The sequence below is a fragment of the Neltuma alba genome, unplaced genomic scaffold, assembly GCF_004799145.2.
Source record: "Neltuma alba isolate B1F8T4 unplaced genomic scaffold, ASM479914v2 tig00010570_pilon, whole genome shotgun sequence".
In the NCBI taxonomy this organism is placed as follows: Eukaryota; Viridiplantae; Streptophyta; class Magnoliopsida; order Fabales; family Fabaceae; genus Neltuma; species Neltuma alba.
Genome location: NW_021635436.1, coordinates 46,084 through 70,207, shown reverse-complemented (window position 1 = coordinate 70,207; position 24,124 = coordinate 46,084). Strand labels below are relative to the sequence as shown.

The following is a 24,124-nucleotide window of genomic DNA, read 5'->3' as shown; positions in this document are numbered from 1 at the left end:
ATTTTAAATGAGACTTTAACATTCGTTACGACTAACATTTTCTCGCGGATAATACTGCAAAGGGATTGGCTTTGAACAGTAGATCTTTATATATATATGATACAATAGCAGTTTGACTGTGGACATTTGAGCTAACCAAGTCAACGACCACCAAAAACAATTTATGGGACAAGACAGAGAAGAAATGAAGGAGGTCAATGAAAAATTAGGACAAAAACTAGTCAGTGCACAGTGTCACTATGCTGGACCAATTGGCACACGAAAAGATTTGGTTTTATATAAACTCAAAATGGCATTGGAAAGGGATTGGATTACATGGAATGCAAGGTTGCGGTAAAATCCAAGGATCCAAGGATTTGGTTAAAAATAGGTTCAATAGTGACATTGCAAACTGAATTAGAAAGTGTTTGGGTAAAACCAAAACATAATTTAGAGAATAACTTCTGGAAAACAAAAATTATTTTGAGAATCGATTTTATTAATAGATTTTGATAAAGTGAGTATTTGAATTATTATTATCAAAATCTCTTTTTGTGCAAATTATTAAAACAGACACAAGTTCATATGATAATTACATTAAAAAAATATTTTAATTTATATTTTTGTTTGAAATAATAAATTTGTAAATAATATAATTTTTTCTAACATAATAAATAATATATGAAAAAATATAATTAATTGACAATTATTATGTGTATATGCATTTATAAAATATAAGATTAAATATTCTTTTAGGAAAAATTCTAGAAAAAGATTTTTTAAGAGCTTCACGATTGACTTCATTTTACTTATTGATTATCATTTTGCCTTTTTCCGAAAATAAAAAACACCACATATTGCTAGAGTTAACTGCACGCTTGCAAATGTTGCTCTTCAAGATGGCTTTTGGTTTGCTTTCAAACCTGAATGTTATTTTTGTCCACACCAAGTTGGCACCATATTTAACACCCCAAAAGCAACATTTTTTCACTTTTCTGAAAACCTCGATTTCCAGCCTCTAACCATGGTTTGAAGCAAAAATCAATTTTCTACAAACTTGAACTGTTTGGATGATTTTAAGCCCAAACCATGGTTTGGGATCTCAATGTGTTTTCCTTTAATTATCCGAACACTTTTTAATAGGAATGAACACTATGAGTGATTATATTGCCAAGATATAAAATGAATTTCCAGATCAGTTACATATTGCCATAGACCTGAGATTATTCTATTTGTATACAATTAATCACGATGATAGATAAAGCTCAAGGTGGCCGCCATCATAAATACCTCTATTCAAAACATCTCCCAATCTAGTGTTACTGTTTTGAGAAATTAGAGGAGTTTTTCCATAATGGAGTGCAGTTTATTATATTACACTGCATGGTTAGCCTCTGCTACGAGTTAAACTTCTGCAATCTCAAGTGTTTATGATCACAGGTTTGTCTACTTTTGACATTGAGTTGAAATATGCATTTGGCAGATACCATCATGGAGAAGATCAGAAATGAGACAGCAAGGTGATGATGACAAAGCTGCAAAGCAGGTAAAACAAACGCGCGCGCGCGCACACACACACACTACCTCTGGGAGGTGGGACTTTCTGCCATTAAGGTGGGACTTTCTGCCATTAATATAGAGTCAAATTCAGAGGTGGGACTTTCTGCCATTAATATAGAGTCAAATTCAGAGCTAGGGGGCTTGCAACAATATGAAAGCCCAGCTGCACAATCCTCTCTTCACATTTCCTGCAATGCAAAAAGATGTGAAAAGATTTCAGTTACGTGCATAAATCATGAAGCAATAGATTTACCTGTTGATGTGATTCATAAATTTGCAAGTTCGTTTTTTATTATCTAAAATTGGATTTGGAAGATGAAGGGGGAGCAATAGGTGCTATGCAACAAGAACTTTGCCATGATGATAATGTTGACAACGACGATGATGAGAGAGCAACAACAACAACACAAGGAAGAAGACAAATCTTACGGTTCGTTTTTCTTTCAGGTCATGTTTGGTAGGTGGGATTGGGGGGGAGGGAATGGGATTGGAACAGGGATTGGGTGAAATTGTCATGTTTGGTAAGATGGATTAAAGATTACTAGGGATTGAAGATTATCACATTGGTGGGATTATACAATCCCACCTTCCCCCTCGGTAATGCTCCCTGATCCTGGGACTAAAAGACCAAAAAGACAAAAATACCCATATTACAATAACGTCAAGACAAAATTACCCCTTTCATTTTTTCATCTCATCTCCTCCCAGATCGCAATCTCCATCTTCTTTCTTCCGCACGCTCGCTCCGTCGCTCACATCGTAGCTCACTCCGTCACTCACGTCGTCACTCTCGGTTGCTCTGTTCATCTTCAATCAATAGTAAGATAAATTCTATCCCTATTTTTTCAGTTATCATTAACATTTGTTTTTAATCTTCTTTGATGCACAAATTCTAGTGGATTTGGAAGATTGTTGGCATCACAAACATGAATCGGTTTAATAATGCTGAGATCATAAACAGTTCCTCAATGATTTTATAGTTCCTGATTTGATCTCCCTCATCTGATTTGCCGTGCTTTATCTTCAACCTTATCTTCGTCAGGTAGTGTATATTTTACCTACTTACTGTCAATCGATTCTTTTTTTTTTTTGTTTTCAACAACTCATTGATGTCAAGGGAAGCATATGCCGAGGAAGGTTAAGGGGCATCGTAGATTTAAGAACCATTAGTCGAGGTGGTTGAGAACAACATGAGGGGGATTCAACGAGGTGGTTAGTATACTAATTAATGAATGACAAAACCTGAGATGAGGTTAGAGAGAGAAAGGGGCATTCATCAAATGATCCACCCAAAATTGAACATATCGGAACCTCACCTAAGCAAGCCTCTATATATTACTAGTATATTATGTAGTCATAGACCCACCGTCAAGTCAAAGGTTTGAAAACTGACGGATGGTGGAATTGGTAATTGAAAATTGTATATATGAGCCACTATGTGACCTGTAGAATATTTGACAAGATTGCTATGAGCAGTTTCCCTTTTTTTGTTTTTTTTTTTTTCTGAGTGCAGCAATCATACTCGCTCAGCTCTTATTGCTGTACAATCATGCGTGGGGAAGCAACTCCCCCTGAGTTTACTTTACAATTTTTAGTAAACTCGAATCAGCAAACTCATCAACATACAAGTTTTGCAGAATATTCACAAGGGACCCTAAGTCACATTCCACAAACAAGTTAGTATCAGCAGTCTCTAAAGCTACCTTCATTCCAGTGATGACACCCCAAATTTCTACTGTCATTGTTGAGCAAGAACCCAGCTTCCTTGTAAATCCCTTAACCCAATTCCATCAACAATCCCTTAGCAAACCACCACAGCCACCACTCTATTCTGCCCCTTAACTGCACTATTAGTATTGAGCTTTACACGACCATCATGTGGTGCTTCCCATTTGATATTAACTTCTTTCCTCCATGCTCCTTAGTTCAAGATTAGAGATTTTTTTAGTACACTTCGATTTCTTATAGCATGTGACGGAGGAAATACAAGAATAAATATGTTTGTGTTTTTTTTTTAAATGAATTTATGGGTGAATATAAAAGGGAAGAAAACAGAGTGGGATCTAATGATGGCATGTGTCAACGAGGGGGAATATGGGAGTAGCTTTTATGCTCAAGGAGTAATAATAAAAGGTAAGTGATGAAAGGATGCATTTAGGAGCAAAGGGCTTGATGCAATATTCCTATTCCTTCCTTCTCTTTCTATCCCCTCTTATGTTAACTCATTTTTATTTACACGTTTTCTTGTTCAGTAATATATTGTTGTTCATTTAAACTTTGAGTAGAAAGTAACAATATAATCTCAATTTACTATTTTTTTTCCTATTCTTTTTGTTTTTGGACATGTATATTATTTGCATATTCTGATTAAATTGATTAATCTGTGTATATGGTTATTTTGTTGAAGGATGAGTTTAGTTCAAGATTAGAGATTTAATTGTTCTTATATGTGTATATTGGTTACACAGTTATGGCATTATCTGAAGAAAAGAGAGAACTATTACGTGTGTTGCTTTTGTCGGTGAGCATGGCTGAGGCAGTGCAGGGACTGTTTTTCTGTATATGTATGTATGAGTATCATGTTAAGGAGACAACGAGTCAAACACATAACTTACCAAATGGACTTTTTTGCTAAGAGATCTTATCTAACAAGAATGGTGTCTACTAGTGATGTGGCATGTTTCAACCTACTTAGAATGAATAGGGCAACATTTGATAGGCTATGTTATATGCTAAGAGATGTGGGTGGTCTCTTAAGACCCATCCTCACATACAGTCTAGGATTAAGAAGCTAAAAACTGACTATGGTGTGGTTTCTAACCTTCTCAATTTATCTGGATTTGGTTGGAATACTGAGAGGAAATGTGTGACAGCTCCTAAGGCAGTATGGGATGAGTATGTAAAAGTAAATGTTTACTTTTGCAATTTACATATATGGCTATGATTGATACTTGTAGACTATAAATGCGATAGTAAATAAAATTTTGATGATGACCTTCTGTCTTGCTAAGGTACCCCAATTAATATGATTCCCCTTCGCATCCCAACTTGCGGCCCCCCTCCCTATTCTTCCCCATCGTCTTTATTCTCTCTGTTTTTCCCCCCCTTCATCCTTTTCTATTTTATTCTCCTTCCCCTATCCCCAAGCTGATCTGTATCCATTACATACACAAGCATATTTTATTTTCTCTTCTTTCTTCATCGTCATATGATATGATAATGATATATATTCCATGTTAGCCATTAGTTTAGATCCGGGTTGGCTGAATCTCTAAGAGCAAATAAACTCTTTCAATATTTAACATTTCAAACCGGTTGATGAAAATCAATCCTTCTTCAATAAGTTAATGAAAATACTTTATACTTTCAGAACTTGAAATAACTGAGGTTGTAACCATTTATTATCCATTCAATTGTTTCATACCTCAACTAATTTGGTCATTTCATAACTGTTTAAGTTACAATTAATTTCATAATTGTATTTCAAGTTGTTTAATTATTTATTAATGACTGTAACTTGTGTTATCCTTACAGGCACACAAGGAGGCAGCTAAGTTCCGGAACAAGTCTCTCTCTTATTATGATGAGCTTCATGACATGTTTGGCAAGGATAGGGCAACTGGCAAGGATGCTTAAACGTATGAAGATGTCCTTGAGGAGCTTCAAGATCAGAATGGTTTGGACAATTCAATGCTTGATGCTGACCTACATGTTGATATGGATATATCACATGTCAACACTTCACATCCGGAAGACACTTCACATGTCAATAATCAAAATGAGCACATTTCATCTGATGCAAGTTCAGGGTCCAAAAAGCGAAAGCATACAAGAGCTGATCATGATGACATCTCACTCAAAGGTATTGAGACAGTTGCTCGTTCATTTTCTGAAGGTTTGATGGAGGCAAGTGATCGTCTGGGAATGCGTTTGGATAGGGTTGAACGTGAGAAACGTTTAGATGGGATGAAGGAGTCACTCTATGGTGATCTTATGAAGGTTGAAGGACTTTCACACAAAGAATGTATGGCAGCTTATGTCAAGATGATATCTGATGAGAGTATACTGATTGGATTTTTTGCCATGTCTCAAGAGGGGAAAGTTGATGTGATCCGTGAAATAATATCTCCATGAATATGCTGATGAATATTTTGATATTTGTGTGACTCAAGTTGGGATATTTTCATGAATTCTTTTCATGAGAAACATAGGAATATTTTGTTAGACTTGAAATATTCTGTTTCAAACAGGAATATTTTGTTATAGACTTGAAATATTTTGTTTCAAGTAGGAATGTTTTGATAGCCGTTTGAAGTAAGATATGGATTATCTTATTTACTTGAACTAATATTACAAAAAATTATAGTAAGACCTGTCATTTGCTTTTTATCTTTTGATCTTATATATTATTAATTTTAAAATGTATTACTAAATTTTAAGTAAATTATAATATTAAGTAAATTATAATTTTAAGGAGTTATTAATAATTTTTTTGGGATAAATTTTAAATTTTTATTACTTTTTTATATTTAAATTTGTTGGGATACGGTGAAAATTTTATGATTTTCAAAATATTTAATTTATTTTTACTTATTTTTATTGTAAAATGAGACAAATTTTAATATATTTATTTTTAAAACAATATATATGACCATGTGGTCTTCTTTTTATTAGAAAAGGAGTGCATAAGGTTAGAGTCACAAGCTCTAAAATACCAAGGGGTATTATAGTCTTTTAATTTTATATATCTTATTATAAAATAAAATAAATACATGTATTCCTTCCACATATTACCTCCTACCAAACACAAAATAAAAGCCCCATTCTCAATCCCATTACCATTCCCATTCCCAATCCTATTACCATTCCCATTCCATCAAAAACCAATTCCTCCTACCAAACGCACCCTCAGTTCTTGTTGTCTAGATTCTGCAAAGTGCAAAATGATATTTTAACAACAAAAACAGAGAAACGGAGCTGTGGGACGAAAAAGTTATGGCTGAAGCGGCTAAGCTCACCAGGCATAGCGGGCTGGAGAAGCAGCGGCTTGTGATCCTTCCACTGTGAAGATTAAGAGGTCGTCGCTGCTCTGTGAAACCAGCCTCACGCGGTGGCTCAGAGCCTTCGCTTAGGATCCGTGGCTCAGCTTTCCACTTGGAGCGGGCAGACCAGCTAGCTGCCCCCTCGAACCCAATCAGGCAATAACAGAGCCATGTTCTATCACTTTAATGCCCCCACCTGGGTTACAAGCTAGAATTACCTAGCTCGGCGAGCTGCTGGTTGTGTCAGATTTTTATGTAGTGTATTTTGTTTCTCATACTGGCCAACATTAAAAGATTTTGTAATAAATATTCTTATTTTTGTGTTGTCGGGAAAAAGAAATGGACAAAGGACACTGACGTTCTATGGAACACAATACTATTAAAAGGTGTCAAAAAACCTGGTAAGGAATTCAAAATTCTAAAAAGAACTCAGTGAAATGTGAAAAAACCTCTGTAGCCTAGTAAGATACACCAAAAGCAGCTGAAAGTTGCCCTGTTTCAATTTGAAAATCAGCACTCTGCTTACAAAAGGCAAGAGGAAAGGTAAACCCAAATTTCATCCAGTTTCTTCTCTATTTCCAATTGAAAATTTCGCCCATTTCATTTGTATCAACCATTGGCAAAGCTGGCTTCTGTTTTTGGTTTAGTATGTGTTGGTTATTTAAATTCGGTTTTTATTACAGATGAGTAGAGTGTTGATGGGTGCTCTCTATCTTTGGATATATTGTAAGCGGCTTGAGGGTAATATTGCTATGTTTGAGCATGATTAGTGGGTAATGGTCAAAAAAGTTAAAGGTTAGTACTGTAAAATAAAAGAATATGTTGTCAAAATAGGCCACAATAACTGTTAATATGACTACTTGTTACTAGTAACTATGTCATGTAGATTTACATTAATTAGTTATGTTTTGTCGAAAAGACTATGACTTTCTATGCACTTGACTCAGGTAGAGGTTACAAAAGGAGAAAGAAGTGACTAAAAAAAAAATGAGCCGTCACATGAGGTAAAAGAAAAAAAATGACAAAAAAAAAGCCATTTCAAATTCAAATAAATTATAGCAAAATAATTTTTTTGTAGATATAAGTGATAGGAATTTTTTGTAAATGTCACAATACATGCCTAAGTTCTTGTCCTGAAATAATTTACTCAAATTAAGCAGCTCTTACTTTAAAAGCAGCAGAGCGATATATATTTAAGAAAACATGAGTTCCTGTTGAATCCTTCTGCTTCAAGGACACAAAGTGCAAGATGACAGGAAGAGACGGATAAGATTTGTACGGAACCATTCATTCCAAAGTACTCTTTTACACTACACTAAAATATACTTCAATAATCATCCAAAAATGAACAAAGAAAATTAAATCTTTTGAAGGCTCTGAAAGTGCTCAAGCAATTCACAAAGAACAACGTATCCAGCACCTCCAAGAATCAGCAATAGAGTGATCTTCCCTCCGGGAACTAACTCAGGTAGTTTCACAGGTAGAAATGAATCTAAATTCGAATTTGAGTACCTATCAGACAAGGACATTGTAGCTGGAATAATTCCAAAGAGCACCAACACTACAAATTGAAATGAAACTATGAGAAAAACTTGCTGCACCGGAATTAATCCCCAATAAATAACAACGAATTATATAGAAAAAATAAATAATGAACATAGTTCCGTTTTTCAGGCTGAACATTAACCTGATGATGAAAATCATCAACAAACAAAAGCACTGAGACATGCCTAGACATTTATTATGGATTTACCTCCATAGCCTGATCATAGATATACCTCAAGTAAAGGGAACGGGTCATTATGAATGGGGAGATAACTTTAACTTCATCAACACATTCTGACAGGGAACGCTTCACAGTTGTCGGTTCATAACTTTTAGGATTCTGGGTTTTCGCTTCTTGTTATTGCTCTGTTTTTGATGCGTTCTTAAAAGCAGAGAAACAGCATTTATATCCAGGAGGATACAACATCCCCCCTTCAAAGGAAAAAAAAGAAGCTCCCTCTTTTAGTAGTTGAGCGTGAGTTTTTGAACTGTAACAATGAAGGGAACATGAATCTCATTACAACACCTATTAGCCAAACATGATAATGGAAGAAGTATTAAGATCAAGAGAATAAATCATAAACCCTAAACCCCTTCTAAATGATTAAGGGTAGGATAGGAAAGAAGGAAAAGGGGGGGGGGGAAAACAAGAAGACATTGGCATCCATGAATTTCAAAACAAGGCTTTATATAAAGGGACAGAGGGATCAATATAAAACCTCAGCTAACATGTCAAGATTTTTTTTAAAATCAGAACTAGCAAACGCGATAATGGGAGGAACATGAAGATCTATGTTAGGGATTGGAATCTTTTGGGTTTGATAAGGATTGGTTGGCATCTATTCATCGAATAGTAGTTGATGACAAGATGAAGCAACTACTTCAATTGGAACGGGAAGTGAGAACTGTAGGTGGCCAAAACAAAAAAGCGGTGGCTCAAGCAGCTGGGCTTACCAGGCATTGTGGGCTGGGGGAGCAGCAGTCTGTGATCCTTCCACTGTCAGGAGCCAGAGGTTGTCGGCTGATCTGCGAAACCAGCCTCAAGCCGGGTCTGGCTTTCCTCCGCTGCGCTTATCCTCCGCTGCCACTGCCTGTCCGCTGCTTACACACAACACCGTTTCCAGCAAAATGAGGAGAAAGTTGGAATGAAAAAAAATAGAAAGAAGAGGATTTGGCAGATGGATAAAGGCAAAAACGTTCAAATGAGAGGAGGAATAATTATTCATCCCTATTTGTGAGACCCTCCCACCTCTAAATCATTTTTTTAAGAATCAATTAAATACCGTTTTTTATTAATAAGAAAAATAGAAAACTTAGCCATTATTTCATATCAGTTTTTTAGTGATGCATATTTTTATATCTCTGAATAATGTAGACGCTCTTAGTGAAGGAAAAAAATTAAATGCAAATTCTTTTTCATTCTATAAACCTGAAAACTTTAAACCATTATGTCAATAAACAATCACATGTAGGGATTAAATTTGATTGATTTAAGATTAATTAATTTTACAGTGACAATTAGTTTTTAAAAAATTATTATTAAAATTTTAAATATTAAGTTTTCAAAAATTTTCTTTTAAAACAATTTATTTTTTATTGAAAAAGATTAACCAAATGGTTGCTTGCTTTATAAGCTGATAGTCATTGATAAATTTTAAAAATGACTGTCAAGAAATAAAATGATAATAAGTTTGGAAATATAAAAATAAGCATCACTAAAAGACTGATGTAAAATAAAAGCTGGGGTTAAGGTGCATAGAGTATCTTGAAATGCTTTTTAAGGTACATCCATCATCCTAAATAATTTAGTAGTGCATCTAACATCTTGAAATATTTTTTCTGGTACACATAACATCTTAAAGTGTTTTTTAGTGTCATTTTACACTTAACGATTTAGAGTGCTCAATGCCCTAAGAAATAATTTTGGGTGTTGGAGAAACTTAAACAAATACTTTAAAATGATAGATGTATCAAAATATAATTTAAGACGCTGAATACATTTAAAAAAATATTTTAAGATATTACACGCATAATAAAATATTTTAGGATACTGTCACTTGGGTTACAAACTAGCGTTACAAAGGCCGACGTGCCGCTCCCGTCACTCAGAGTTTTATATAGTATAGTTGTCTTTTAAACGACATGATGTGGGACCTGTTTCCAAATACTTGCCAAAGTAATAAGTTTTGCAATAAATATTCTTAGTTTTGTTTCTTGAGAGAACACAATCCGACCTGTTAGAATTCTACATGTAGTTGGAAGTTATTTCGTAAATCTGGTTTCATGGAGCAGAAGTAATCAACCTCTTGTATTTTCATTTACAAGATGACGATTTTTTTAATAGACCAGAGGGATTTTCCTGGACATCGGTTGTCTTTCAATTCTCATCCAAATTGTACCATTTGGAAGCTTGTGCATCCAACCATTTTATCATATATGACCTGTACATCCTAATAAGTGATTAAGGGTAGGAATGAGAAGAAGGAGAAGAAACAAAGACATGTTCGAACTTAATGGTATCCGGAGTCTGAAAACTAGGTTTTACTTGCACAAAGAGACAGAGGGAGTACAAAACCAAAAGAAATAGTTAGTAATCATTACAAAATTTAAATATACAATCATCTCAATTATATGATAAAATGTATTGATTATGGTGAATATTTCAGGTTTATAAACATTTATATTATTATTTTTTTAATAGAAAAGCTCTTGTTTAACAGAAAACATGTATTTTTGTCGAAGAAATAATATCATCCAGTGTTCATTCACACAAAAAAATAAAAGAAGAATTACATGAGTGCATTACAAAGTTATATATATATTTATATATATATGGTAAGGAATTTTCCAGCATGTAAGCTGACAAACTCAATTATTTTTATATATTTTGGTATCTTTTATATGAGTTTTGTCAGCTTAATTGATCCCTTTTTGCCTTAATTGATTTATTTTGTTTTATTTTGAATTATTATTTTATAGGGGCAAAATTGTCATGTTTTGATTTAATTATGATTAATTGATTTTTAAGGACAATTAATGCTACCTTATTCTTGAATTTTACTTGCAGGTTCTTGGAAGATTCAAAAATAAAAAAATAAAAAAATAAATTAAAAAAAGAAAAAAATTAAATTAGAAAAAAAATATAAGACGAACGGAAAAAAGGAGGGGGCCGAACGGAAACACACACACGCGAGGCGGCTGGAGGGAACCGGGGAGCGAAACAGAGGAAGAGCTGAGGAGGAGGCACGAACAGGAGGCACGAGACGGAGAGGACGCAAGCGGCGCACAAGGGCTGGAGCGCACAAACAAACACACACACACGCGAGGCGGCTGGAGGGAACGGCGAAAACGAAACAGAGTAAACCGAAGCACAGAGGGAGGAGACGCAACCTGCGAAGCAGAGGAGACGCTGGACGGCGGCTGAGAGCAGAGGAGACGCGCCGAATTCTTCACGCTGTTGTTCTTCAATGGAAGCTTGCAATAGAGTATTGAATATAGCACTTTTGATGGCAAAGCATGGCTAGCTTCACAATTCTCTAATTGAACAATAATGGCAGGAGCTTAGATCATTAAAGGAGAGTTTTAGTTGTTTTAATTTTCTGTCTAATAATTATTTAACAATTCCTAGGTCTTAAGATAGTTATTCTAATTATTAGAAAATAATTGTATTGATTAATCTGATTATATTTGGAGATCATTGTGACTGAATTATTGCTTAGTATTTGACATTGGGCTGTTTATAGTTTTGATCTCAATTATAATATTGTGGTTATGACATTTGTATTGATTTTGAAATTAATATAATGTGATTTTCTAAGGTGGCTTAGAATTTTGGATCATATTGTCTCTTGCTAGCTTTAGTTCTGTTATTTTGGATTTAAAAGTTCTAATTAAGCATTGGTTTTTAGCATCCTTAATCCCATTTTACTATTCTGGTTGCAGTTAGTAAGTTGGGATTTTAGAAAAATATTTTGTGGCAACTTGAGGTGGCTCAATTGTTGGATTAAAAGCTTAATTATAATTCTTAATTTATTGTCTTAACTCCCACATCTTTTAGAGTGATGATTGCCTGCGTTGTTGAATTGGAGGATTGATTATTATTAGTGTTATTTGTGTGTCTCATTTTCATTTCTTTAATCTTCATTCATTTTAATTACTTTTATATAAAAACAAAAAAAAATATTTTAATTTCAATTTGATTCGTAGCATTTAATTAGCAGTTTTTCAAAAATCAAAAATCCCTTTTTATAATTTAGGTTACTTGCATTTATTTACTAGGATTTAATTTCGTTTTCGGCTTCTCAAAGTGAATACGACCCGGATTGTGCATTATATTGCTTTAATTCGGTTAATTTTTAGAATAACCCCAAAGCGACAATTAAGGCAAGTTAACTTCATAAGCACAGCACTTAGAAGTTGTTGAGTGACATTTTTTTAACTCATCAAAATTGTCAAACTCATAACGCTTTCGCATAACCCTTTATTTGTTTGCAAAAAATTAATATAATCAAGATATGAAATAATAATGTGAAATGTAGCATCAAGAAACATCCTCAAAAAGGAATCGGGAAAGTAAATATACTGGATTGATAAGACAGGAGGTAAATACTTCAATACTGACTGGTCTAAATAAATACTCTTTTCAGTTCATAATATAAGAAGTTGGTTAACTTTTTTCACATACCAAGAAATAAAAGTTTAGATAACTTGTCTTAAAATGATAGAATTTTCCTATTTTACACCTAAAAAATAATGAAGTTGCCTTCAATATTACATTTTTATTATTTCTTATCTCTCCTCTCTCTCCTATAGACAAAAGTGGAAAAATTACATTAATTTTTCTGACAGTATCTTATATTTTTATCACAATTTTTTCTAACAAACGTCTTATATTATGAACTAAAGGGACTACTTCAATACCTTCTTCAAAAACCTAAAAATATGGTCTCCTATATATCATTGATCGAAACACTCATAATCCATATATTACAGCTCATCCAAAAAAAAAACAATAAATTAAATTTACAGCTCATGTATTTGTCTTCAGAGTATCTCCATGGACAATAATACAAATTACTTGCAAATAGGTTCAATAATAATACAAATTAACAAATTAATTGCAAATAGGTTCAATATTTCTTTAAATGACATGTTTGAATAAACATGTCCTTGATCTTGTTTAATGATACCACAACTTCTGACATACTGCAACGCCTTTGTGAAAAATTGGCAGAACAGTTCAAGGCCAATTCAAGAATAGTGGATGTAGTTGTCAAAATATTAGCAATATATTGTTCATCATGATCTCCTTGTAATAAATTGGAATCTATGACTTGAGTTAGTGAATGGGACATTGATTCGCTTACCCAACTCTTTAAGTTCAACCCATCCACAAATATGTCTTCTGATGGCCTTTTTCTTGTGAATACTTCCATTAGTATTATTCCGAAGCTGTACACATCTACTTTTGTTGAAACAATTCCAAGAGATCCATATTCTGCATATGATTTGAGTCCACCAAGTGAAAAAAATCAACTATCTCATAAAACAACTTACAAAAATAAGAAATATCAATTCAGCCCTTATAATTTATTGAGCCATAAAAGATTTCCAAGGATGAAGATTTTTCAAGTGAAAAATTAAAATTTATAAGAATTGACATGTACTTTGAGTCAAGAAATGACAGGGACTAAGTTGTTTAAAATTAAAGATTAAAGACTGAATCAATAATTGAGAAAAAGTTTGAGGATCAAAATTTATATTTTTCTTAGATTGAAGTATTTGAGAAACGTATACAAAATTAATTATACAAGTGTGGCTCTCTTTTTTAATCTAAAAGCCTCCCTCATAAAATTAGAAGTAAATACCCAAGAGTTTCTCTCGTATAAGAATTTGTGAGTATTCATATTGAAGGAAGATAAGAAGCATGGTTTAGGATAATTACCTGGTGCAACATAACCAATTGTAGGTATTGTCTCCGTGAGTGTCCTAGATTTCCCTTCATCTAAAAATTTTGCAATTCCAAAGTCAGTGACATGAGCAACCATGTCATCATCCAACAAAATATTGCTTGGCTTCAAATTACAGTGGACTATCGGTGTTGACAAGCCATGATGGAGATATTCCAAAGCAGATGCGATGTTTATTATTATATTTAACCTTTGCAGAAAATCCAAACAATAGTTATGAGAATATAACCATTTTTCAAGGCTCCCATTGGGAATGAACTCCATTATCAAACACTTGAAGTCATCACTGGAACAACTACTAATAATCTTCACCAAATTACGATGACGCACATTACGCATTGTGTCACATTCCACTTCAAAGCTCTTAGACAATGCTTCTGAATAAAAATTGAATATTTTAACAGCAACCATTATTCCACCTGAAAGCCTTCCTTGGAATACAGAACCAAAACTTCCACTTCCTAGTAAGTTACTCTCATCAAATCTGTTGGTTGCGTCCAAAATTTCAAAATACGAGATCCTTCTCGGCATTCCTAAAGTTGGTAAATCTTCTTTCATTATGGCATGCCTAGAATTCCTTCGTCTGCGTTGAAAGAGGAGAATGCCTGAAACAACTAAAATTGCTGACAGAACCATGGGTAATAAGTATTTCAATAAAATCAATTTTGCCTTTGACCTCTTTCTTTGTTCTTTTCTACATGGAGGCACTTGCATTTTTGGCTCACCACAAAGTGCTTTATTCATCATGAAAAATTCAGCCTTCAAATCTTTGAAGACCCCGCCACTTGGAATCTCACCTTGTAGCTCGTTATAAGAGAGATTAACATACTTAAGGGATGTAAGTGACTCAAGTGATTTAGGAATCTCACCAGACAAATTATTTTGGGAAAGGTCTAGCTTTACTAAGCTTAGCAAATTCCCAAGTGATTCCGGAATCGTCCCTTGCAATAGGTTATCTGCTAAGGAGAAATTTTGCAAATTTTGCAAGCTACCTATGTTTGTCGGAATGACGCCTGAAATATGATTTCTTGACAATTCTAATATCACGAGAGCTTTCATGTTCCCAATCTTGAATGAAAGATTTCCAACTAGCATGTTGGAAGATAGGTTTACTTTCAATATACCTGTTAAATTCCAAAAGGAAGAAGGTATCCCAGAAATCAACTTATTGGCGCCCAAGTAAAGCGCTTGCAGGGACATGAGATTTCCTAGGCAAGACGGGATTTGTAACATCTTAAATTTTACTCCACGAATTTAAATATAAAAAAAAAAAGGGTTCCCAATTGTTATTTTCTCCGTTTTATTTTGGGTCTTTAACTTTAGTTTACCCCGAGTGACTTCTTTTTACTTTCTCCCGTCATTTTTCCTCTTCTCCTTCTCTCTCTCCGCGTTCATTCTTCGTTCTGCTCGCAGCGTCGCTCGTCTTTCTCCCTTCTTTCTTCATCATTTCAGATAGTTTTGGTAAGTAAAACTACTTCTAATTACAAAACTTCCTTCATGAAAGTTGTTCTATTCAGTCAGATCTATCTAATGATAGTAATTTTGTGTTGCTTAAAGAAAATTTTTGATATAAAGTTTGGAACAAGTATTTAGTTTTGATGATTATTAATCACAGTATTGTAGATCTGTTATAATAGATCATTTCTACCGGTTTAGATTTGTCTATTTGTTGATTTTAGTATTTACAAATTAATTTTTAATAAAAAAAATATGTTATTTATGAGATATATCATATTTATACCGATTAAAATTAAGTTAAATAATTTATTTGGATTGTTTGATATATTCTTAAAATTTTAATCGGTTTAGTTTTATTTATTGAGTGATTAGAGGTTTTAAAATAATTATTGTAGTTAAAGTTTCTTATTTATGGAAAAAAAAACATATCTATGCCATTAAAATCTTGGTTTGATTATTTATATATATAAATATTTGAGACACTATTGAATTTTTGATGGTCCGGTTTTGAGGCTTAAATTTTAAATGTGATTTTTAGAATTTAGAATATACTAATTTCATATTTAGAAATTTTAGAAAATTCTTTTTATTAAAGTAAATAAGTTGAGGGATGTAAATAAATAATTTGGCTTGTTAGAAAATTACCAATTAGTTCTAAAGTACTTAATTTTGGATTATAAGAGTTGTGAGAATTTAGAATGATAATTAAATTAAATTAGGAATTTAACTAATATATATAAGCTTAATTAATTTGTGGTTATATTAATGGTGTAGATTGATTATTGGATTGTTGGTTTGAGCACGGGGTTGACTTTGTAGTAATTCTTTTTATAGCCTTGGTGAAAGGTAACCACTTTCCACTTGTTATGTATGCTTGTATGATGTTTGTGAGTGATTTCAAATTATATGAGATTCTTGAAATGCCATTGAATTATTATTTGAGCAATGAAAGGCATCGTTGTTGAAATTGCCTTGAGATACTTTATGTTATTGAAAAATAGTATGAAATTATGACTTTATAAATTTGTCATGTGGAACAAGAATTTATTGAGAAATGGTTTGAGGACTGGTGTTGATTATTGAAATTTCGAAATCTCGATTTTGATAAATGTGAAAGTTATTATGTTATTGGTAAATGACTATTCTCATGAGTATAAATACGAGAGGGGACGGTGAACGTTGATTTGTGGGAGACATGTTATAGGGAGAATAAGGGGGTGAATTTTTGTACATATTATAGAGGTAATAAGGTGGGAGGACGCCAGATGTACACTGGTTGATCCTTTGGCCCTATCATGTGTTGTAGGGCGTATGACACCCCGCTAGTGGACTAGAGGGGGAACCCATGGTCTGATCTTGTGCTCTGTGGATTTTGGCCTATTCACATCACTTGATCGGTGAGCTTATTATGTTGAACTACCAGTCACATGGGACAGTACTAGCCCATGGGTTTAGTCAGAGGAAATAAGGTGTGAGGAAATAAGGTGGAATTGAGAGTGAGATATTGCATTTTGATATGTATATGTGTATATATATATAACCATGTGAAAATTGTGAATGTTATGATTTTAGTAACTGTTCCACTTGACACCTCTCAAGCACTTACTTGTATGCCTAATGAGTAGGATGGTTGGTTACTGAGGCTTTTGTCTCACCCCGTGGTTTAACATTTTCAGATAATAGCTCTAGGGCTGGTCCGTCAGGGAAGGCAGCGAAGGCTTAGCTATCAAGTTTATCTTGTTTAGCCTCCTTTTAGTCATGTGATGAGTATTGTATATTGCCACATATAGCTCTTTTTGCATACTCTGATTTAATTGAGACTTATGGTCTTAATTACTTTTGTTGCTGGGTTGCTTGGGTCTGTAAGCTATGAACCCACAATAACTTTTGAAAGTAGTTGACTACTGTTGGTTTGGACAAATTTTATTCTGAAAATATCATGTTATGGGCTTAGAGATTAATTGTGATGTGCTGGGCTTTGCAAAGCCCAAGGCCCAGTTATTGTGAAATATTATTAGTTACGGTATTCATATAATTTGCTTAATAAAACTCTTATAATCATGATAGACATTTTGAATAATTAGTTCAGGTCTTTTCTATCATGATTAACATTCTTGGCGAATCAAATTTCTTTTTATAACCATGGTAGCCTTTTCAAATATTATACTAAGATTCTTTTCTACCATGGTTAGTGTTATTAAATTTGGAGTTTAAAAAGGTTAGTAAAAGGTTGGAGTTAACCGATGTTACAGGATTGCTCCAGAAAAATTGTTTCGAGAGAGATATAAATACACAAGTCTTCTAATTTTGCAAAGCTCATCAATAATCAAACCATCTAGCTCATTGCCTACAAGACTTAAATGCTGAAGAGCCTGTAAGTTGCCAATTGTTGTTGGAATTGGTCCATTTAAAGCATTTTCAGCCAAAGATAGCTTGAACAAGTTGGACAGATTCCCAATTTCTGATGGTATGTTTCCATTAAGCCCGCAGAAGTCTATCATCAGCGTCTGTAGAGAATCAGACAAATTTCCTATGGACTTGGGGAGTTTCGTATGCAATGGATTGTTTGAGAGAATAAGAGTTTTCAAATGTCTACAATTTGACAATGAGCTAAAAAAGCTAGTTTCAGAATTTGAATTATCTATTATGGTGAAATTGTTATAATGCACCCAAAGAGATTCCAAGTATCTTAAATGCCCAAGCGTGCTTGGTAAAACCCCTTCAAAGTTATTGTGCTCCAATTCTAGAATGGTTAGCTTAGAAGCATTGGATATACTATTTGGGATTCTTCCGGAAAGTTTGTTGCCCCATAAATACAACTCTTGTAGATTAGAAAAGCCGTATCCAAAATCAGATGGAAGACTTCCTGATAGAGAATTGTTTGAGAGAGACAAGACTTTCAAAGTTGAGATGTTGAAAATTTCTGATGGAATAAATTCACTTAAGTTGTTTCCAGACAACAATAACTTCTCAAGTTGTTGAAGATTTCCTATTTCCATAGGTATTGAGCCTGGAATACAAATGTTAATTGAAGAACCGATGAAATTAATATTTGATTTGAAGTTAATACAAAAAGATAAATAAAATTATACTAGTAATGTCTAACTATTTAGATGTACATGATGATCAATATTGAGTGTGCTCGGTCACTAATGCTATTCACCTTGACTTCACTTCCAGATAATGCAATATAGTTTTGTGGATTTCTTTCTGGTCTATAAGTAGGTTAGTTCTACCTAATTGTGATTTGTATTGTTGATATCTGTCTGGACTTGGTTTTGGGTCAAAACTTCTTGGGATGAAGACCTTGGAAATTGCTATATGATGGGGAAGCTCTTACACATGACTACTCATGATTGGTAACCATAGTACATACAGGTCGGTTCCACGTTACTCATGTGATCAGTTATTTGCACATAGAATAGTTACATTATATCTTACAAAATACATTTGAATGAGGTGTTTGTCGAATTTTCTTTTGTTGTAGGTCTTGGGAATAAACTCATTATGAAATTGTGAAAATTTTATTATGTGAACTGGGTCATTTTCATTTGTTATTTGAGTTAATCCGTAATTTGTGTACCCTTAATCCTTGTTTAAGTTCTAAGGGTGTTACTTTTTGGACCCATTTGAGTGAGTTGTCCTCATTTTCTCTTTTATCATAAGTGGCCTAGTTGGCTGGGATCGGTGAAGAAGGGAAGCTTGGAGCAGATAATACGTACAGACTGACTCATTTGGCATATATAGGTCACAATGCGTAGAATATTCACTTTCTACACCATCAGTGGCAACGCACAACCATAGTTTCTTCTGCTTTGTGTTTTTCATCATGAAAACCATATCCTACTCAATTTATTATTAACTTTGGTACTTAATATAAGAGCTAGTTGGGAATTAGATTTGGTTCCAAATATAAGATCTCATTCTACTTTATCTTTCAAATTATAGTTTTCCTCCCAAAATATCCCTTCTGATTGTAAGGGGTTCCAACAAAGCGGTGATTCCAATATAATGGATATGATTAAAGAGAGTAGTTTAAGGAAGCCAACACATATTTGTTACAAGAAACTAACTTAACTACTTTTCTTAATATCTTCAAATTAGTTATCTTGCTCTCATATTAAAAACCAAAGTTAGTATCAATTACTTATTAGTACTATAGCCATTCATTATGTTCCCAATATTTATGAAAATAATTCAATATGTTGATTTGTCAGTTTACCTTCTAGTTGGCAATTAAACCAAAAAGTTTACCTTTGAAACTATTAAGATGAAGGTATAAAAAACCTTGATGAAGATAGTCAAATATCTAATGCCTAGTGGTGTGTAGTCAACGTCACTATATCTCTTAAAAGAAATACTTCTCCAATCCTAAATATAAGATTCATTTTGTAGCATAAACTACATTACAAAATAGGACTTACATTTAGGACAAAACAAGAGGAAGTATAACCAATTAACCATTGAAGTAGTCTTAGTCCCCAGTAAATAAATATATACACCCACGCAGACGCATATGAACATCTCTTGCATTAACATGGCAACAAAAGAAGAAAAAGCACTACTACTGATATGATGCTGATGATCGATCATAGAATATCATATTAACCGAAAATTGACAATATATCGCACATTATATCGAGGGGTGAAAATATACCTTCAAAATTATTGCTTCCAAGATATAAATCTTGAAGCATAGTCAAGTTTCCAATGCCTCTTGGTATGTGGCCAAATAGTTGATTAACTGACAGGTCCATAATTTTCAGATTTGTAAGGCCTCTAATTTCATTGGGAATATTTCCTGCAAGCAATAACAATCACAATGTTTATAGTGTTGATGGGTAAAAAGCTATAAATAAAATGCGCAAGACCCAGGTCATGTTCAGTATGATGGAGTCCTTTTTTCCTTTTTAGAGACAATAATGATGATAACACTTTTTTTATTTTGCTGTTAAGTTTCTAAGTTCTCAAACTCAGGATATACCTACTGAAGTTCTTGTCAAGTTTCAAATATCTCTTATATATGCTGCCAAACAAACCACATTTAACATTAGGAAATGAAAAAAGTACACATTTCATTATTTTATTTTATATAATATTTAAGTTTAGTTTCTTAATTTTATAAAGTATGTCTTTTAGATCTTTTAATCCTGATAACATTAGTTTCAAATAATATTTTTTATATCAACCATTATTATTTTAAAAATTAAATTTAATATTTAAGGCTTTTTGACATCTAAATTTAATATTTAAGTATTTGTGAATATTTTCTCAATATTTAAAATTTCAATGACAATATTGTTTTTCTCAATAAAACTTACCATACTAAAGTTAGAGAACTAACAAGATATTTTATACGATTAAATGATCAAAATAAAACTTTTGCAGAAAATTAGAGGATCATAGACACTTTTTCCTTAAGAAATTTATTCCAGGAAGATTACCAACTTCTTCAATAATGCTGTGCAAAACTACCAACTCTATTGATAGTCATGAATAAAATATCACAGAAAAAACCCTACCAAAAATTAAAAAAAAAATCACAGTAAAAGAAAAGTGGAGAACACTTTCAATTTGATAAAAGTATATACCTTCTAAGTCATTGTTGGCAAGGGATAACTCTTGAAGCATGGTCAATTTTCCAATACTTTTTGGTATGTAACCAGACAATTGATTATCATTCAAGTATATTTTATTCGCATTTGTAAGATTGCTAATTTCCTTGGGAATATCTCCTGCATGGCAACACAATACTGTGAAGTTTGTAGCATTAAACAATTATATCAAAGGAAAAATGAACTGCAATTAAAGTTACATTCCTCTAATGAGGAGAAAGAATTGTCCAAAAAAACGTATATAATGGAGTGCATATATTTATATGTATGCATATTGCATTGGATCTTTGAAATATCTGAAAAGTATTGTTTTTATTTTACATTAATATAATGTCTCTTTCCCATCTACTCTTCCTTTGAAAACGTAACCCAAGCCATTTCTTACGCCCTCAGTTAAGGAGCAAAAAATGATTAATTAATTGGTTCAATTCTTAAAACATCGATTGAGGAGACCCACCATCAATTAGCTCTGCCCATGATTAGTCCTACACACACACACACACACACACACACATATATATATATATATATATATTTTCAGAAGCTTTGCAAAGTTGAGTTTATCAAAGAAATTATAAAAACTATTTCAATATATGTACATTTATATATTAAAAAATACAATCAATTTTGTTGTCTTAATTTTTTTTTGAAAAAATTATCTGTTGACTTACTATATGTTTCTATAAATATAATTTAATAATTTGATAAAGGAGAATTTTGATTAAAAATTTAAAAGATAATGAATTCCTATGAATTTATTTTGTGGTTTTAATTTTAAAAATCCCACAGAATAAAAGTCATGAAATAAGACTAGTTAAATTAAAGTAGGAAATTTGATATATCTTCTAGGCTGTAGCTCATATATATGCTAGCCATGAAAATGCCCTCTCCTAAGTATATATATAACCAAGAATATGTTGGCAAAATATATATACACGTGTAGATAAAACCAAGAATATGTCACTTGAGATATATCCCCTTAATCTGTAGAAGGTCAATAATTACACTCTGAGTTCCTTGCATTAATTCTATCATCCAATTCTTGCCATATATTTCAGGGACTGCTTCCCCAAAATTTATCATGGCTTAAATAAATATATTTTAACTCCCATATATTATTAATCAAAATCAATATTGTATTTATTTCTAATGATGCATGTAAACAAAGAAAATTATTAAAAAGAGAAAATAAAGATAGTGACAAGTTATGATGAGTTAAAATTTTACCTTTTAAGTTATTGTTTGAAAGATATAATTCTTGAAGCATGATCAAGTTTCCAATACTTCTTGGTATTTGACCAGTCAACTTATTAACTTCCAAATATATTAGTTTCAGCTTGGTAAGCTTATCCATTACGGGAATATGCCCTGCAATATGGCAACAGAAAATAACAATATAATTTTGTGAGTCCTGTTGTATAAAACATATTATTAAAAAATTGAGTAAGACATTAACTTTTCTTGGAATGCCTTACTGTGGTCTCTTGATATATATCCAATAATTTGAGGGGTGTTCAATATTACCAATCAGATGTAATATTAGACACACAAAAAGGGGAAGAAAAAAGAACGTTGACTTAGAGCCGGAGGATTTTCATAATATGTGAATTAGAGAGTGAGTAGGTTTCGAAATATGACTATACTTTTAGAAACATATATAATTAGCGTTTGCTTTTTTTAATTCCTAGTATTCAATTATATAAAATTAAAATGAAGCAGAACTATTACTTTGCTGTATAAAAGTTGAGATCTACATGGAACATGAACATAGTTCAAACACTTAAATTTACATAAAATCTGTCCTTCAAAAGCGCATTCATTTACTAATAATGGATAAGTTTTTGGTCTGTCAGTTCAAAATATAAAATTAAAACGAGATGTTGATAGAACGAACAAAATTAAAAACATGAACTGAAAATTTTCACTTGAGCAAACTAGAATAAAAGCTTGTATCACATAGTAATTATTGCAAGCCATACCTTTTAAGAGGTTAAGAGACAAAGAGATCCATTCAAGTGAGGACATGTTGGAAATAGATGGAGGCATATTTCCTGAAAGCTCGTTCACAGAAAGTCGTAAAATTTTCAGATTTTGAAGCCTTCCAATATCAAACGGAATAGATCCTTGGAGAGAATTAGAATTCAAATCCAAAGTCTCTAACTTAGACAAATTGGATATACTTGGAGGGATGATACCCCCAAAGCTATTATTGCCAAGAATCAAGTGTTGAAGTGTAAATAAGCTTCCTATCCAACTTGGGATTTCTCCACTGAGTGAATTATAGCTCAAGTTCAGAATTTCTAACCTCTGCAACTGAAGCAACTCTTTTGGCAACTTACCATACAATCTGTTACTGTTGAGATCAAGTTTTACTAGGAAGGACAAATTGCCGATCTGTGAGGGTAAGCTTCCACTGAGACCCATCTTTGCAAGACTCAGTATTCTAACTCTCTCATGCTTAGAGTCACATGTAACCCCAGACCAATTGCACATGGTAGACGAATTGGACCAGTTTTGCAAGTGATTGTAAGTATCCCTGACAGAAGATTTGAAAGCAAGAAGAGCCAATTCATCGGAATAAGTGAAATTGGACTGACATAAACCTGGGTAAGCCATGAGATAAACCATGGAGGAGATGGAGCAGAAATGAAAGATGAGGCTTCCCATTTTCGTGGAAGGCGTGTGGCTTGTTAGATTCAAGACCCAGGAGAAGATTATAATGCTTCACAATTATTAGTATTGAACCCAAAATTTAAATAAGAAATAACTAAGAAGACAACTTGATCAGGGGAAAAACCAGGAAGGCAATTGCGAGACGCATCCCTCAGGGAAATTTCTGTCTGCCTAACACTCCTTGATTTATTGATTAATTAAAGAGACAGATTGACTATAAAAGAGATGGTGGGGGCCTGCAATGACATTATTGAAAATGGATTTCACTGTATGTGTTGAAATC

The 24,124-nt window shown here is 33.0% G+C and overlaps 2 protein-coding genes across 2 annotated transcripts; both read right to left on the bottom strand.

Annotated features, from left to right (window-relative positions):
• Window positions 1-6,447: 6,447 nt before the first annotated feature.
• On the bottom strand, window positions 6,448-14,626 carry LOC114757156 (LRR receptor-like serine/threonine-protein kinase EFR). Its single transcript, XM_028946149.1, has 6 exons — window positions 14,071-14,626; window positions 13,493-13,623; window positions 11,336-11,600; window positions 8,002-8,115; window positions 6,558-6,715; window positions 6,448-6,468 (listed from the first exon to the last, which is right to left on the bottom strand). Exons 1-6 carry the CDS (start codon window positions 14,624-14,626, stop codon window positions 6,448-6,450), a joined length of 1,245 nt encoding a protein of 414 aa, XP_028801982.1.
• A 26-nt stretch (window positions 14,627-14,652) lies between these two features.
• On the bottom strand, window positions 14,653-23,835 carry LOC114757155 (LRR receptor-like serine/threonine-protein kinase GSO2). The gene is made up of 7 exons (XM_028946148.1): window positions 23,148-23,835; window positions 22,396-22,536; window positions 21,145-21,288; window positions 20,211-20,354; window positions 17,886-18,563; window positions 14,804-15,219; window positions 14,653-14,700 (listed from the first exon to the last, which is right to left on the bottom strand). Exons 1-7 carry the CDS (start codon window positions 23,833-23,835, stop codon window positions 14,653-14,655), a joined length of 2,259 nt encoding a protein of 752 aa, XP_028801981.1.
• Between the last annotated feature and the right edge of the window lie 289 nt (window positions 23,836-24,124).

Bases quoted from the DNA above. Each gene is read 5' to 3' on its own strand.
- LOC114757156 (XM_028946149.1), bottom strand. From the start codon at position 14,626: ATGCCGAGAAGGATCTCGTATTTTGAAATTTTGGACGCAACCAACAGA. The intron at 6,716-8,001 runs GTGCTGGATACG...TCGAGGGGGCAG, and splicing joins TCTATTGCTGATTCTTGGAG to CTAGCTGGTCTGCCCGCTCC. The intron at 6,469-6,557 runs GTGAGCTTAGCC...TGCACTTTGCAG, and splicing joins TCTCCAGCCCGCTATGCCTG to AATCTAGACAACAAGAACTG.
- LOC114757155 (XM_028946148.1), bottom strand. From the start codon at position 23,835: ATGGGAAGCCTCATCTTTCATTTCTGCTCCATCTCCTCCATGGTTTAT. The intron at 20,355-21,144 runs GTATATACTTTT...TATTGCTTGCAG, and splicing joins TGCCAACAATGACTTAGAAG to GAAATATTCCCAATGAAATT. The intron at 18,564-20,210 runs GTATATTTTCAC...TTTGTATTCCAG, and splicing joins TGGAAGCAATAATTTTGAAG to GCTCAATACCTATGGAAATA.